Genomic DNA, 18,372 nt, shown 5'->3' with positions numbered 1-18,372 from the left:
CTTCGGGCTGCAGGAATGGAGCCCGCACTGTTGACCAATATTCTGCTCACTCTCACTAACACTTCACGAGTAGCAGTAGAGTTATTCCTTAAACTACAAAGGCAAGAGGAGTTTGACATTGATCTCACCACAGGTAGTAGCTATGACACGAGATTGCTTGTGGCATTCACAGAGGTGCTGACGATAGTGGAACGCCACTTTTGGACTCAGGAAACAAGTACTGAATGGTGGGATCACATCATCTATGCATGTCTATGATGATGAGCAGTGGCTGCAGAACTTTCAGGTGAGGAAAGCCACATTTGTGAGACTGTGTCATGAGCTTGCCCCAGCCCTGTGGCAAAAGGACACGAGAATGAGAGCTTCCCTATCGTTGGAGAAGCACGTGGCAATTGCACTGTGGAAGCTGGCTACTCCAGACTGCTACCGATTGGTCGCTAACCAGTTCGGAGTGGGAAAGTCAACTGTTGGACTCGTGTTGATGGAAGTGTGTAGGGCCATTAATCATATCCTGCTCTGAAAAACCATGACTCTGGGCAATGTGTGTGACATTGTGGATGGCTTTGCACAAATGGGCTTCCCAACTGTGCGAGGGATGATAGATGGCACACATATTCCAACTCTGGCACCAGACCACCTAGCCACCGAGTACATTCATCAGAAGGGGTATTTCTCTATGGTTCTCCAGGCACTTGTGGATCACCGTGGGCATTTCACAGACATTAACGCAGGCTGGTCCAGAAAGGTGCATGATGCACGCACCTTTCAGAACACTGGCCTATTCAGGAAGCCGCAAGCAGGGACTTTCTTCCCGGACCAGAAGATCACTGTAGGGGAAGTCAAAATGCCGATTGTGATCCTGGGAGACCTTGCCTATCCCTTAATGCCGTGGCTTATGAAGCCATACATGGGGCACCTTCACAGCTGCAAGGAGCGGTTCAACAACAGGCTAAGCAAGTGCAGAATAACTGTTGAGTGTGCTTTTGGCCGTTTAAAGGCCCGCTGGCACTGCCTATATGGGAGGCTTGCCCTGGCCGATGACAATATTCCTATGCTTATAGCCATGTGCTGTACGTTCCATAATATTTGTGAAGGGGAGGGTGAAAGCTTCACTCAGGGCTGGACCGCTGAGGCTCAGCGCCTGGAGGCTGAATTTGAACAGCCAGAGACCAGGGCTATTAGAGGGGAGCAGCGTGGGGCAATAAGGATCAGGGATGCGGTGAGGCAGCAATTTGAAGCTGAAAGCTACTAATATTTGGTGCTATGCTCAGGAGTGCAGTGCTTGTAATGCTAGGAGGTGATTGTGAAGACGATGCACTGTGAAGGTTTAAGAAAATTGCCTGTTGCTTTGCAGGGCTCTGTTTGCTTTCAATTAATGGAATAAAGATTGCTTTAAAACCAAAACAATTATTTTATTAAAAAACAACAACTGGAGGAGAGAGACCAAAAAAAAAACCACCTCAGCACTGTGGGGGATGGGGGAAGGGAGGGTCCCAAGGCAGTTAAAGATTTGTGTATGTCCAGGTATCATATGCAACCTTGTCCTTTGGAGTACAGTGCAGTGGGTACTGTACTTCCACATAGCTAAACTGCAGAGGGACGGGTGTTGAGTGCAGTGAGTCCTGGGAGTCCGCAGAGCTGGACTGTGACGTGGCAGGAGTGAAATGCAGTGGGTACAGACTGAAGCCAAGAGGTTGGTAAGAGTGTGTTGGCAGCGTCTGGGAGGTGCATGGGAAAGAGTTTTGCGACAGCAGGCGCAGAGCTGCTCGGTTTGCAGTGCTAGTAGAGCCTTGAGGGTGTCCGCCTGGCGCTCCATAACCTTTAAGAGCTGCTCTATGGCTTTGTTCCAGCACGATGCAGGCTCCTTTTTGTCCCTCTTCTCACTGTTCCACCACTCCTTCAATTCTTGTTTTTCGGCCGGGGAGTGCATCATGACATCATGCAGAAAGTCCTCTTTAGTTCTTTGTGGCCGCTTTCTAATTCTGCGCAGCCGTTCGACTGGCGATAACAAAGAGGGAGGCTGGGCTCCCAAGGTCATATCTGTGAAGCCAAAATGCAACATTTTACAGAAGCAGTGTTGGTTGCAACACACAGGCCACCGATCCAGTGATTTAGAACACGGCCACTATTCACATACCTGCCGCTAACTGGCTGACCCCAGGCAAGCACCCATGAGCCACAAGATCCCCAAAATGGTGAGTAACCGCAAGGGCAGGGGAAATCAGTGTTCCAGAACCGTACTGTACACTGGGCATGTGGCCCTTCGGGGAGAGCCAGCACTGTAGGGGGACTCTTATAATCATTACTGTCCCCATATTTTCCACATGCTGTGTTCATTATGGAAGATATCTTGCTGCTAAGGGTGAGCAGGGAATCAAGGGAGGGTCTTATCCAAGCCCTGGCCCTTATGCCTCTCGCCTGTGTGTAGCAATGGTTCCCACCCCGCCCCAGTGTCGGCAGAGTGGCACGGGAAAGTTACCCTTAATGGGGCAAGAAACAAAGCAGCTCCGCCAAAGAACTTGTGACAGCGGATTGCCCAGTATCTCCATGAGAATTTTGTGGAGGTTTCTGAGGCAGATTCACATGAAGTGAGGGAGTCAATCAACACCCTGTTCCGCCACTCAGACTAGGCATGTGGTGGTATCTGAATCATACAGACACAAGCCTGCTTTCTGCAACCCTCCTGCCCCCAACAACTTGCTTCAGCGATTCCCAAAATCAAAGCCACTTGCCAGGGGCCTCCTCTCCTGTTTGTGCTTCGCCAAGCTCCGACTGGCAAGCCGCCTCCGGGTTAGAGAACAGTCCTGGCTGCATGCATCTCTGACCTCCGTGTTGTCCTCTGCCTCTGGGTCCCCCTCCACATCCTTGTCCAAGATTTCCTCCACCTGGCTCAGTCCACTCTCAACTGGCACATGAGCCACCGAAGTGTCCACAGTGACCTTCGCAGTGGAGGTGGGGTCGCCACCGAGTATCACATCCAGCTCTTTGTAGAGCCAGCAGCTCATGGGTGCAGCACCAGAGTGGCAGTTTTCCTCCCACGCCTTGTGGTAGGCATTCCGCAGCTCCTTCACTTTGATCCTGCACTGCAATGTGTCCCGGTCATGGCCCCTTTCTGTCATGCATCATGAAATCTGTCCATAGGTATCAATTCCTATGGCTGGAGCACGGCTGGGACTGGACAGCCTCCTCTCCCTAAATGCTGATGAGGTCCAACAGCTCGGCATTGCTCCAAGCAGGGGATCACCTGGTGTGTGGAGCAGGCATGGTCACCTGGAAAGATGCACTGAGACCACTGCACGCATCACCGAGCAAACAGGAAGGAGACTTTCAAAATTCCCAAGGAATTTAAGGGGTGGGGCTCACGGTTGGTCACCTGAGGGCAGGGCAGTAGAGTTCAAACCGATGACCAAAGAGACGAGAACAGGCATTGTGGGACACCTCCCGGAGGCCAATCGCAGCGCTGTAATCGATCGGGGTGTCTACACTGTCACCGGGGGCTGTAGCCCCGGCACAGAAAGCTGTACACCTCTCATCGGGGTGGTTTTCTTACAGCACCCTAACTGTGCAGTTCCTGCACACTAAGTGGCTTGGCAGTGAGTACACCTCAGGAGTTACTCCACAGAAAGCTGCTTTACTGTGCAGAAACTTGCCAGTGTAGACAAGGCTTCAGTCAGCTAAAAATGAAAGTCTGAGACGTCTTAGGTTGGATGTGTCTCAGCCTCACATCTTTTAAGCAGGGACACTTAGGGCAAAAATATCACCCCAAAGCTGGCTGGGATGATCTCTTCAATTAAACACAAGCAGCTGAGCAGACAATCGCTCAGAAGACCTAAAATACAAGATTGTTTCTTGTAGAATTCTCTTAATCTGAACTATTCTTTCTACTAATCCATTCTCTTGTAGTTGCTAAGTGCTGAGGAATACTGTATTCCAAAGTCATACTTTATCCCACCAGCTTGGAATTCATGGCAAACTGTTCCCATCAGAAACTATTTCTTCTGGAATTCAAGAATGAGAGCCTTTAAATTTCTCTGTGAGCTACTGACTTGTGGGTCTAATGAGAAGAAGAATGTTTACAAACCCAGAAAAAAAGTCAACGGCTATCTGACAGGTACGTCCCTTTTCTTCACATGAGTTTAGTGCTAATTCTTTTCCAGGACTACCAATTAACACTGAGTATTAGAAGCTCTTTGGATTGCGTTTTTCTGGCCACTCTAAGTCTAGGACAGTTAAAATCTGTCCTATGCTGGGACACCACAACTGATATTTTGGCTTGCTCCTGGCATTTTGTGAGACTCTGATGTCTCATGTATTCTTCACCATGAATCATCTTTCACGGACTATAGAATAACAAAATTGCCATAAGCTATCAACTTTGGTGAATTCTTCTATCGTTGCATGGAAGTAACAGGCTAGATGTGGGACCCTGATATTAAAAACAAACAAACACAAAAAACAGTGTGAACTATATCTTACACCCTGGATACACTGGGTAGTTATGAATCAGCACGAGTGTCTATTTTAATCAGTTCTAATTTTTATTGGGAAGCTATCAGGTCACTCAAAATGGTACCAATATGTGGTTCTATATAATCGCAAGCTTCTGCAGTATCTGAGTAACCAACAGGACTCCCTGATAAGGTTTAGCCACCACCACAAACTTCCCTGGAGCATATTTTACAATAGGTGAAAAGGCACAAGCAATCTCTAATATGTAAGAGGCCCCCATCTGTGTCTTTACTATTTGTTACTGGAGACAATGGACCGCGGTTGTCTGAAGCTTGAAAAATATCAAGACCTTGCAAATATTTTGTGAGCCTATGATAAAATGTTCTCTCCCTATTTTTGTATATTGGTCCAAGAGTCTAAAAGCCATCTAGAACAATATGCTACAGGTTTCTAATTATTTGCACGTAAATGAACTATCAGCACATCCAGACCATAGCTGCCAACATCTTCCACAATGGCTCTAGATTTAGAAACAGCATAAAACTTATAGGGATATGGTCAATAAATTATTTAGATCCCTAAAAGCATGTTCCTGTGCTTTAACCCAGATTCACAGAGCAGTTCATAAGAAGCCTGGCCTTTTGAGGGTAAGCTAGATATGAATTTGCTCAATAGCTATATCATTCCAAGAAAGTGCATAGGTTCTGAATTCTTTTAGGTGGTAGCATTTCAACTATACTTTGATAAAGGGGGATCAGAGGGCAGATCCAGATAAAATCAATCACATGCTCCAAGAACTGTAGCTCAATTTTCTGTTTAGTACATTTTCCTCTATTTAATTTTAATCCAGTAAGTAACCTCAATTGCCTTCAGAACTTATTCCAACCTTACAGTATGATTTTCCTCTAACTTAGACTAAACTGAAGTGTCGCCCACATACACTTCACTCCCTTCAGCCCTTGCAGAATTTCTTTAATTTTCCTTTGGAAGATTTCTTGGGCACTTGTGACACCAAAAAGAAGCCACAAAAGCCTTATTTTCTGAATGATATCATCATGGTTGCAAGTTCAGCACAAAGCAGAACTTATAAGAATTCACTAGCTGCACCTAGGTCCCAATTCAGCAATGTACTTACACACTCGCTTAACTTTAAACACATGCTTAAGTCCCACTGAAGTCAACATACACATAAAATGTTACAAATTGTGTTTAGATACTAGTATATAGGAGATCTGTGATGGGTTAGACCCCCTTTGGGATGCCACCTGATGTACTGAAGTTTCACTGAGCCCCTCCTCCTGCTCCACCAGCCTGGATTCCCTGTCGCTGTTTTGCTGAATTAGGCTCTCCGGCCCCTTGCAGCATGCACAGTGAGGTCATGGGCCCACACCCAACTGCAGACACAGACTGAAGTCAGCTCTGTGTGAGAGGATTAACCCAGCACTCATATGCACACCCCTTTTGGGGAATACACTCAAAATAATACTGTCTTGTGCTGTACAGAAAGATCTGCACAGCACAAACTCATAAAAATTTGCCCTCTCCTTCAATGTGAAGAGAGAGATGCACAACTTCTCCTCCCCACCCCTCTTAGAAATTGCATAAACTGGGTTTAATAATAAACAAAACAAATTTATTAACTATAAAAGGCAGATTTCAAGTGACTATAAGGGATAGAAAACAGAACAAAGCAGATTACTAAGCAAATAAAACAAAACACTCAAACTAAACTTGATTCACTAAAGAAACAGGTTACAAAATGTAATTTCTCATGCTAAATGTTGAATTAGGCAGGAAGCAGAGTTTCTGTAGCTCAGAGTTCCAGTTATTTCCTCTTACAGTCTGGACCCTTGTAGGGGTGAGTCCAGACTGAGACCTTTCCCTTCAGGTTAGTTCCTTTTTCCCCCCTCAGGTACTTTCAGCAGTCCTTCTTCTTGGGTAGGCAATGTAGGAGAGTCTAGATCAGGGGTCAGCAACCTTCGGCACAAAGTCCATCAGGGTAATCTGCTGGCGGGCTGCGAGACATTTTGTTTACGTTGACCGTCTGCAGGCACGGCCCCTCACGCCTCCCAGTGGATGTGGTTCGCTGTTCCCAGCCAATGGGAGCTGCAGGCAGCGGTGGGGGCTGCCGGGAAGTGCTGGCCGCTGCTTCTTGCGGCTCCCGTTGGCTGGGAACAGCAATCCACGGCCACTGGGAGGTGCAGGTGTCGTACCTGCAGACGGTCAAAGTAAACAAATTGTCTCGCAGCCCGCCAGTGAATTACCCTGATGGGCCGTGTGCCAAAAGTTAGCGACCCTTGGTATAGATTAAACCTCCCCTTTCTCCCCCCAGGTTTAAAAAGGCTTTTCCTAAGGCGGGAAACCTTTGTTTGATCCGCAACCATCTACAGAGGAAAAGTACAAGCAGTGTTCAAGGTGGTATTTTGTATCAGGTGATCTTATCACCTGACCTGGTAGTGTCACATCTACATCCCAGGATGCCTCTCAGGAAGGAGAGAGATTAGTATCTTCAGTCTTACTGTTTCTTCCTAACAGCCCATCAAAGCTGTGATGACCGGTTGTCTGGTGGGTGTTTCTCAAATACACACACAGTTGTCGTTGTTACATAGTCAATATTCCTAACTTTAGACACAGAAATGATACATGTATACAAACTGGATAATCACATTCAGTAAATCATAACCTTTCCAATGATACCTTACATGAGCCATCTTGCATAAAATATATTTTGGTTATGCCATATGCATATCATAACTATATTTCTATGAAGAATATGGGGTGTAACGTCACAGGATCATTGAGGTCCCAATCATGCAAAGCGCTGAGAGTGCTCCGTACTTTCCAGGTGGTTCTCAGTATTTCTCATAATCAGGCCTTACCACATGCCAGCCAATTCTCCAAGGGCTTTTCTACACTTAGTGCTGCAACAGTACAGCTGTGCTGCTGTAGCGCTTAGTGAAGGTGCTACCTATGCCAACAAGAGAGCTCTTCCCGTCAGCATTAAGTACTCCACCTTCCGGAGGGGTAGTAGCTGTGTCGACAGGAGAAGCCCTCTCATCAATATAGCACAGTGTACACCAGGAGTTCGGTCAGTATAGCTGCATCGCTCAGGGGTGTGGATTTTCCACAACCCTGAACAACATAGTTATATGTAAACCAGGCCAAGTGCCATACATGTAAAGATTACAAACTTACATATGTACAAACAAACTTTACATGATAGATCATGAAATTAATTAGAGCACTTATATTAAAAAAAATTCCAACATGCCTTCATTAGTGCAGTAACGTATGTATGCAACAAGTTATAAAACTCTGTTTTAAAACTCAGGATAGGTGCTGTGTTTGAGAAGGGCAACCTTAACTCTAATATTTGAGGATATTGGTTTGTTTGGGAAATATTTTTTAAAAACATACATCTCATATTCTTGAAAGCCACTGCTTTGAATAGTGTTTATAATGTACGAGACCATTTTCGATCCAATGGCAGGTAAATTAGGGAAAGATTTAATTGACATATCAGGAGTGAAGAGCAGCAGGCCTGACTACATAAGCAGAAAACAGAGACATAGTATCGTGTCACCATAAGATACTACACAGTCTCTTCTGAGGAGCACAGTCTTCCAAAGGATTTCTAAGGAGTTATTTCAACTGGAACTCATTTTATTTGCATGAAGACTTGCTTCCTTAGGGTTTCATCTGCTCCTGCTTACTTTTCACATAAAAGTTTATCTTCTGTACCCAGCATCATCTTACTAACTGTAATTTTTAAATAGTGATGCCTGGGAAATTACTGTTCATCTGTATTGACAAGGTGCCCAAAGACTTAATTAGAGTCAGGGCCCCCAGGATGCCACATTCTATACAAACATAGAATCCCTGCCCAATGATTTATAAATTTAAGACCCAGATGGTAAATGTCTCCTTATACAGAAGTAGTCCTACTGACTTCAACTGAACTACTCATGTGAGTGACTTCTCACTATAATGAGTGATGGGTTCTCTATGTTGCCCTAACTTAAGATGATGCAACAAATAAATTAACAAATAATAGTGAGGGGGGGGAAGGAGGATAAGGGCAAAAATAATAACTTATATGCTGCCTTTCACCCTATGATCTCAAAGCACTCCACATTAATAAACTTCATAATATCCCTGTAAGGAAGGAATTATGCTCAACTTATAGATAAAGAAATTGAAGGATGTAGCATCCCAAGGTCAGTCAGTGGCATGGGAGGAATAGAAGCCAAAATACTGACTCTTAAACCCTTATTCTAAATACTCCCTCCTCAGGAAAATTTGATTTTCTTACAAATAAAATAGGAATATTTTAATGTCTATAAAATATTACCCTTGCATGCATCTTTCTGGGATAATACCAAAAGGTGAAGGTGAATCTAAATACATTATAATGCAGTACAGGTGTGCTATTATCCCAACCAAGAACATCTTCTATTATATATTTGGTGATTTTTCAGAAATAAAATAAGTTGCTAGCCTGGTGAGCTTCTCAGCCATGGAGCCAAAAAAGCATTCAGGTACCAAAATGTTTTAAAATATTCTACTTGATGCTGAAGGAGAAATACATTCAACATTCAGCGCTGCACTGTCTCTAACTTAGAAATTCAAGCTTTCATCTAGCCAAAAAGATAATGACAGTGGGTTTCTGTCTGGGATCAGAGAAAAATGTGGAAGATCAGAAGATAAAAAAAGATTGGGAGGCCTTACTGATAATTTAGACTATTTAGACCTAATTATGGTGGCCTTTCAATGAAGAGATGATAAACAGAAAAATCACTGGGGGGTACAAAGCCTAAGTCAGGGGTCCCCAACCTAGTGCCAGCGGGTGCCATGGCGCCCGCCAAGGCATCTATGTGCGCCCGCGTACTGGCTGGCGGACAAATATCCGCCAAAATGCTGCCGAAAAGCGGCATCAAGAGGCATCACCACCAAAATAGCTGCCAAAAAGCGGCATCACGAAGAGGCGTCTCCGCCGAAATGCCACTGATTTTCAGCAGCTTTTCGGTGGCGACGCCTCTTGACGTTACCACTTCTCAGCGGCATTTCGGCGGATGCTTGTCCGCCAGCCACGGTCCTCGGTGGCTCGTCATCCGGGGCCCGCCACCCGGAAAAGGTTGGGGACCACTGGCCTAAGTAGTGTAAGATGCTTGTGCAAGCATATACAGTAGGTGGCAAATAGATAAACTATTTGTGTATCTTTTTAAATCTATCTGAGAAGACAACCAGCTCTGCTAAAGACTACTTTTAAAAAAAATTAAGTGTGGTAAGTTTTCAATTTTTAAATGGCTATAGCACTTCTGTACACGACCAGGCTTGCAGCAGTGGAGACTAAAGTCCTCTAGCCACAGAATATGTACAGCATACACAGTGGGAGTGCACGATTCCCCACACTGCACTGTGGCTGTGCCTCAGTCATGACCTAATGTATCAGGTTATTTCTTTTGTTTGTCTGTTTAATTACTGGTACTTGTATTACAGTAGCAAGTAAGGGCCCCAGGCAGGATCAGGTCTTGATTGTGCATTTACTGTAAAAACATTTAAAATAGAGTGCAAACTCTTTGGGTCATGGACTAAGTTACAATGATAATAGATGACATGATAAGAGTGGTCATGCATCCACCACACAAAAATACAAGAATTAAAAGAAACCACCAGCGCATTACACATAAAGCAACTGCACAGGTGTCATTACCTTCTGCCAGTCACTGATGTCCTAGGCCTGATTTGTACTGATGACAAAGATTAAAAGCTCTGTACTATATCCCATTACTAATCTTCATGATCCACTCAGTCCCTCACTATGTTTTACGTAATCATCCATTCATCAATGTTTAGTATACTGTAGTATATTTTGTTGTTCATAAGACATTTGTATTTATGAAATAGTTTTTCATATAAACGGATGTTGACAAATGATTTAGACCCCAAAGATAATTTAAGTCCCCACAATTTAATATCTATAGGAAATGTTTTAATGAAATACTTTGAATTTCAGTTATATAGCTTTCTTTTTTTGTTAGACATCCCCCCCGCAGCATTCGCAACCCAAGCACTACAGAAAAGAACCAGAAAATGAAAATTGACTAGACAAATAAGTCAAAACAGCAGAAAGTTTTTAAATAATCAGTACTGTCACAAGTGTTTCTAGTAAGGACTTTAAAAATATATAAGATCAAATTCTCCTCTTAGTTACACCAGCGTGATCCCAATTATTGCAACTGGGTTACACCAGTATAATTGGGAAGAGAATACAACCCATTATTTTTATCTTGACAGTATCTCTTTAATTCATATATATCTTCCAAAATAGTCATCTTGTAAACACTTTACCATCAGGAAGAGATTTTTAAAAGAAAAAAAATGCTATTTTAAAAACCTTTCTGCATTGCTCCATTTCTCCCCCGACATACACCTCTCTCATTTTACACACTAATACATCCATAAACTTTGCAAAGTGATTCAGCATTTAGGAGGCATTCAGGCCCAATCCCACAGCCAACCATATGGGGAGCTCTCATTCCCATTAACCTCAATGGCAGCTACACAGAGGGCTTACAGAATTAGGCCATTCATTTCTAGGCACTTCAGTATCAATTACATATAAAAGATGCAATAAAACAATGCTCACAAAACAAGATTTGGGGTCATTCATCTCATTAAAATATCCAATATTTCTTTCCTTAACTAACTAGCACATTTTTAAAAGGCTGCCATGTTTGCCCCCTCATTATTTACACCTAAATTTTCAATCCTAAAAACAGACCTCGTTTCTGATTTTGAAAATTATTAATTTATCATTTACAATGTGATCACCTCTTTACAATAATTCATGAAAGGCAATTCCTGACCAGAAGGCCTTCCAAAACAAAACAGACATATAAAACAGAATGCAGTGGGAAATCCAAAAGGTGCATATAACTTGCTTATTTGTCATTATAGTATTTGGGAAAGGATTTAAAAAACCCACTCATTTCATGTGGTAAGGGCAGCATTTTGGCAAACTGTGATTGGGAGATTATGCATTTTTAGTGCATTTTTGTGCTGTCCTCCATGATACAAAAAACACAAGAGGAGAAAACAAACAAAATGTTGAGGGAGGAATTGTTGGTGGAGTGGGCGGAGTAAATGAAAAGAAGATAGGTATGGGACAAGGTCCAAAATATAAGCTCAGCTTGAACTGTCAGTACTTTGGAAGTACAGTTGAGCAATTTAAACATAATGCAATGCACAAGGGAGAATCCAGTGAAAGCACAGTCAATCCCTTTGCTATGTGAAAGGGATCAAAGCAGTGGAAGTTCAGCTCCAAAAGGGCAAAAAAATCCATCAAGGAAGAGAGCCAACAAGACATGTTCTGCTTGACCTTCAAGCTCACAGAAACTCCCCTGTAAGAATACTGCATAGTGGGGCTAGTCATGTCAAAGGGGCACAGCTGAGTGGAAACGAGAGCCACTCTACACAGTACTCAGCCCTGAGCATACCCATTGAAATTAATGCTACCAAGATCAGCATTAACTCCTGCAGAGTTCTGCTCCATCAACAGTTTCTACACCAGGGATTCTCAAACTTCATTGCATCACGAGCCCCTTCTGACAACAAAACTTACTACATGACCCTAGGAGAGGGGACTGAAGCCTGAGCCCACCCAAGCCCCACCACCCGAGGTGAAGGGACAAAGCCCAAGGGCTTTAGCGCCAGGTGAGGGGCCTGTAAAACCTGAGCCCCACCACTCAGAGCTGAAGCCAAAGCCTGAGCCCAGCTGCCCAGGGCTGAAGCCCTCGGGCTTTGGCTTCGACCCAGGACGGTGGAGCTTGGACTTCAGCTTCTGCCCCAGGCCCCAGCAAGTCTAATGCCAGCCCTGGCAACCCCATTAAAATGGGATCACAACCCACTTTGGGGTCCTGACCCACAGTTTGAGAACCACTGTTCTACACAAACCTGAGGTGGAGGCTAGGGCACAGGGAGGTAGGGAATGGCATCAAAACTCCTTAAAAAAATACATGGAGAAGTAACACAAGGAGAGACTGGTAAAGCGGCTGGATGTGTGGGTACCCCAAGACCTGCAAAATTTCCCCACAAATCTCAGATCATCTACATTATTCCCAGACCTACATCCTCAAATCTTTCTGGAGGCCTGCAAACACTTTATTTCCCACACTCCACCACTCTGAATTTCCTCCTTAGGTTTTCCCTTTCTGCAAGAAGTCAGAAGAGAAAAGAGCAAGACCATCCTTATCAGTAAATTCGGAAGATACTAAGGAGAGAGAATAAACAATTTCTAATTAGCAACTACATAAAGGAAATATATTTCCATAGAAATCTAGAAAAGCAATACATGAAGTCAAAGATAGGCAACGATTACAATACAAAGAGCTTTACCAAATTTTGTTTATATAATAATTTTCTCAAAGAGGAGCTGGACAAATGGATAAATGTAGATACCTCTGGAAATTGTTCAGTATCCAGCATCAAAGAAATGTGTAGATGAAATATTTTTTCTATATGCTAGTGCTACCACTCCTTTTGGGAAACATGCCATATTATTCCCTACCATTTATCATTTTGTGAAATACTTCAAACTTCCTCTCCCTCTACCTCCACCCTCCCTAACCTCCCACACACACATCCATACACCACAACCTCATGAGTCCACGCTTTGGAAAATGACATTTCAGTCCTGTAAGATACTGTGATGTCATTTCTGCAAGTAGCCTAGTAGGAAAATGAGGTTAACTAAACGGAATTCCGGCAATGGACTCACTTTTCTATAGTACCCTAGAATATTGCTAGAAATGGCATGAGTATCCATTAGCACCTGCCAGGATCTTGTATTCCTGTGCTGAATTACCTAGTAAGCACCTCCCTCTTCATTAAATCATAATTAGAGACTCAGAATAATTTTAAATGAGGCCCAAATGATATTATTTATAATTAGCTCAAAATTACCACAAACTATAAAATGTTATACAATGCATGTCAAAATATTAACAAATTCATAGTCATTTATTTAAATAACATCAAGCATAGTGAATTTGTTTGATCTTAGTAGAACTCTAATCTAATTCAATAGGAACACCAATGCATCAGAGTCTCATAGCAGTATTCTATACACGGATCCAACTTTTCATGATAAGAACAGAGACATTGATCTCTTCTTTCATAGATTCATAGACTTAAGGTCAGAAGGGACCATTATGGTCATCTAGTCTGACCTCCTGCACTATGCAGGCCACAGAATCTCATTCACCCACTCCTGGAACAAACCCCTAACCTATGTCTGAGTTATTGAAGTCCTCAAATCGTGGTTCAAAGACCTCAAGGTGCAGAGAATCCTCCAGCAAGTGACCCGTGCCCCATGCTGCAGAGGAAGGCGAAAAACCTCCAGGGCCTCTGCCAATCTTCCCTGGAGGAAAATTCCTTCCCGACCCCAAATATGGCCATCAGTTAAACCCTGAGCATGTGGGTGAGACTCACCAGCCAGCACCCAGGAAAGAATTCTCAGTAGTAACTCAGATCCCACCCCATCTAACATCCCATCACAGACCACTGGGCACAAATCCTCTTCACCTTTCAAAATGTTATCTTTTTAATGCAGAATCCATGGGCAGGAGAAAAATTCCTTCATCCTTTTTCAATGGAAAAGCAATTTTCAAGTAATATAAAATGGCTTGAAAGAGATATTTTGAGGTATATTTACTTCTAGACCTGATCATTACACAAAACCAATACCATATTCCTAAATCACACACCAGTTCAGGCACATTTCTACTGACCAGCTTAGGTTTATAAATCTGTATCAGCATAAGGTAAATATTAAAGTAACAATTTTTTTCAGTTTGTAATTATAAAAGTGTTCAGTTGCTGACTAAAGATTTTGAAAGCTGGCAACTTTTATAATTATTGTTAATGTGCATGCATTAGCAGGAAACCAGAATTTAGTTCATTTAGCAGCACTTTGAGTTAAATGGTCTCATGTTTAAAAACAAGGCAAAGGCCACAAACACTTGAGTAGTCTAGCACAATTTTAAAGAGTATTTTGCTGCTTACAGTATCACAATTCAGATTAAGTCAAACCAATGTGATCTATATTGGGATTATAGGCCAAAAAATTGCTGAATTGTGATCCAATTCCACAAATTCCCTGAAATACCAAGATTAGTGATATGAATCTAGAATTTCAATTCAGGCCTATCTTTAAATTTCCACAATTATTTTTTTTTAAAGTGGAAAAGTATTCTAGATTAATTGTGAGGTTTTTTCTTTCACTTCTAGAAGTGGTGCAATGACCTCTGAAGTCTTGGTGTCCTGCTAAATAAATATTCTAAAGTAATACAGTTCCACAACAGATACTATTACTTTTAAGCTACTGTACATCGTCTCTTTTGTCCCTACCTTGTTGTGTTTCTGCTGGTGTCTTGCCCTAGTGTCCAGGATATGGTAAGGGCTTTCAGAGTCTCTGTTGATATAATAGACCAGTCTTGAAGGCAGTGTGATTTCTTTCTGGATTTCATTGCTCTGGTTGTTATTCTTACTGCTACTGCTGTTACTCTGTAGAAATGTATTCTCTTTATCTGCCAGTGCTCCTGCTATTCCTCCTGCAGTTTCATTCCAATGCAGAGCTGAGGAAGAAAAATAGTCTGCCATAAACTAAAGTGCAGAATGTGTCTCTTTCCATAAAATGAAGCTAGAGATATGTTTTGCTGTATTCCAGTGTATTATTTGCTTAAACAGAAATAATAGGCTGCTCATTAATGCAGTACGGTTGATTTATTTTTACACTTTAAACGTTTTTCTGCTATCCTGTATTATTTAAATTCATGTATATTTTCCACATGCAATCTCGGATGTTGAGTATTTTAAAGCCTTTCATCTTGGGGGAAGGGAGGGGGAATCTCTTAATGGACATGCAGTCCTCCCTTACACTTCTCTGTGCTGGCTGCACACTGTGCTGTGGTGAACCATGCATACATCTGTGAAACTGGTGGGAACACTCCCCACATTCCTAAGACAACTTGAGTCCCAAGTTTATGTGCACTGAATGTTAATCAATTCCCTTTACATAATGGCCAATTTTCCCTATTCTTGTAACTTTGAGAATGCCAAGAGCACTTCTAGCAGGCAGCATTCCAGGGTTTTCCTGCTCAAACCCCCATTTCCTTTCAGTTCATTTTCAAGGTATCTGGTATCAATCAATCAATCTGGCAAGCAATATAATAGCAGTAATAATAATAATGGCATACTGGAAACAATTGCATCCAGCATTCGGCATTTCATTTAAATGCAGCTCAAAGGAAACCAAACCTTCAAAAACATACTGTATTTTCAGATATGTTCTTCCCACAAACATCACAAAATACCCTCCCAAACATTTTCTGCTTCATCAAAGCATTTTATACATACCCCCCCCCATTGAATACAGGATTTAAAGATGATTTTAACCCATTACTGGCTTGGTATTTTTAAAATGCACAAATATGGATACATACCCCATATCTGGAGATATGACAATTACTATTAAATGCAGAAAACAGACTGGCATAGAAGATTATTGGGGTGGGTGAAATGGATGGATGGACAGATCTCTCTTGCACACCCACACACCTGTCTCACACACACACAACTCTTACACACTCACACACACCCTGTGTCCCCTGAGCCGGCTGCCAGCGCCAAGGGCAGCTTTCTACCCACCGGTGGCTGCAGCAGCCCCCCAGGGCTGGGGCCAGGCGGGGCCGGGGAGGAGCAGCAGCCCCAGCAGCAGCTGGAGACGGCACGGCGGCCGGAGCCTCAGGCAGGAGGCGGCTTCGCGGAGGCTGCGGCCGGAGAGGGGCTGCCGCAGGGCGCTGCTGCCAGGAGGCTTCATGGCTCATAGCTCCCGGGGCACCGCTCTGACGGGGACTGGGGGCGGCCGCAGCCCAGGAGCCGGGGACGGGGCTGCCCCTCTGCGGCGGGGATCACAGCCGCACCGCCGCCCTCATGCTGCCCCGCGGGGAGTGTCTCTGGCGCTGTCCGGAGGGGGCGCGCACCCCCTCCCCTTCCCTCAGGTCCCAGCTGCAGCTTCCACCGCGGCACCAGCTCGTCTGGCTCCCTCCTCGCCGCTCGGCTGCTAAGGGCTCTCGCTGCTGACTGGGCGCGCGCGCGCGCGGCTCCGTCCCCCTCTACCCGCCCACCGCTAGCGCGCGCACGGCGCCTGCTCCTGCCCGCTCTTCCCCATCCCCGGCGCGCGCCCGCACACACCCCCTCCCATCGCTCGTTCGCCTGACGGTGTTGCGGCGCGCGCGCCCCAGCCCCGCTCCCCTCCCCACAGGCTTGCAACTGTCGCTGCGCGCGCACGCACCGGGAAGAGGCGAGAGGGTCTCGGGCGCACAGGTGGGGAAGAGCGCGCGCGCGTGCGAGACACCGGTCCCTGGCGCTGGCTGACGAGGCGGGCGGGGCGCGTGCTTCTTCCGTGCAAATGCAGCAGCAGCGGCGGAGTGATGCAGCAGCCCGGCCGCAGAGAGCGCCGAGCCCCTGCCCCTCAAACCTCCCCGACCCCGGTCCCTGCTGCACGAGCGGGCAGAGGGGCACCCCCCACACACACCGGAACGGGCACCTCTGCCTCGGCTCCGCAGAGCTCTGCCTGCCTGCCTCTTGCCAGTGGCTCACAGCACGGATTTACTGGTTGCTTTGCGAAAGGCTGAACGCTGGACTAAGAATCAAATTGGACTCCAACTTCTACTTATTAAAAGAAATGCAATGGGCCATCTTCTTATCCTGGGGTGTAAACAGAAATGTTCCTTCTAACCACTGAGGAATTATTAGGGAGAAGTTGTATGGCCTATGCTATGTAGGTGGTCAGGGTGGAGGATCACAATGGTCCCTTCTGCCCTGGGAATCCAGGAGCCAAGCCAACTCATGTTTCAGAATTTCAGATTTGCATGACCTGGGTTCTTTCTTCGTTGCAATGAAACCAAATTTGCTAAATATTCTTGGTGAATTCAACATTTGCAGAAACACTGGATCATGGCGTTTCCAAAAACAAAATATGAAATTGACATTCTTGTCTGTTTCACTGAGCCACTGCTGGGGTTCCCAGGATCTGCAGTTTCAGGGTATGGCCATTATGGGGCTTACCCTGGGACCAGGGAGCCTAGGGCTTCCCGGCTCCCTCAGTCCTGATGCAGAGCTGTGGGTGTTGACTAGCAGGGCCGGCTTTAGGCCTATTCCACCAATTCCCCCGAATCGGGCCCCGCGCCTAAGAGGACCCTGCGCCCAGTGAGAATCCCTTCCCTGGCTAGAGGCGCCTTTTTAATTTCTCACCTGGCAGCGCTCCGGGTCTTCAGCGGCACTTCGGCGGCGAGTCCTTCACTTGCTCTGGGTCTTTGGCGGCACTTTGGCGGTGGGTCCTTCAGTGCTGCTGAAGACCTGGAGTGAGTGAAGGACCTGCCGCCGAAATGCCGCCAAAGACTTGGAGCACCGCCCGGTGACTACAAGCTCCATGTGTTTTTTTACGTGTTTTTTTTTTAAGTCATCCCTGCCGGGGCCCCATCGAAACTGTTCGAATTGAGCCCCGCACCTCCTAAAGCCGGCCCTGCCCTGTTCACTAGAAGTAGCAAAACATATCACTTCTGTGAATTGGCATCTCAGACCAGCTCTAGTCCTCAGTCACAAAAAATATACCAGGAAAGGCCTCAAATCAAGTTGTTTACTGCACCCAGGTACCCAGGTAATTGACTTCAATGGATTTCTGGGCCATTGCAAAGGTACATGCAGTACAACTTGAAAGTTCAGAGCCAAAGAAAGATACTTCTATGGAAGTACAGTCTGAGCAATGACTGCAGTGCTTTGCGCAATGTACTTTAAAAAAGTTGGATAATTTAATGAAGAATAATAATAAATATAATAGCACTTTTTCTCCAAGGACCT

The 18,372-nt window shown here is 44.8% G+C and overlaps 1 protein-coding gene across 3 annotated transcripts in view; it reads right to left on the bottom strand.

The window, feature by feature from the left end:
- The window catches only part of LOC123378379 (disintegrin and metalloproteinase domain-containing protein 23-like), a 242,767-nt gene extending 226,211 nt beyond the window's left edge, over positions 1-16,556 (bottom strand). For all 3 annotated transcript variants that reach the window (XM_045032070.1, XM_045032074.1, XM_045032071.1), the window contains exons 1-2: positions 16,159-16,556; positions 14,860-15,086 (exon numbers count right to left, since the gene is read on the bottom strand). In XM_045032070.1, the coding sequence (XP_044888005.1) occupies positions 14,860-15,086; positions 16,159-16,330 (399 nt within the window). In that variant the 5' untranslated portion in view covers positions 16,331-16,556. The remainder of the gene's footprint in view (positions 1-14,859; positions 15,087-16,158) is intronic.
- Positions 16,557-18,372: the final 1,816 nt, after the last annotated feature.

Source organism: Mauremys mutica, chromosome 10 (assembly GCF_020497125.1).
Source record: "Mauremys mutica isolate MM-2020 ecotype Southern chromosome 10, ASM2049712v1, whole genome shotgun sequence".
NCBI lineage: Eukaryota > Metazoa > Chordata > Testudines > Geoemydidae > Mauremys > Mauremys mutica.
This window is presented reverse-complemented; position numbering and strand designations above follow the sequence as displayed.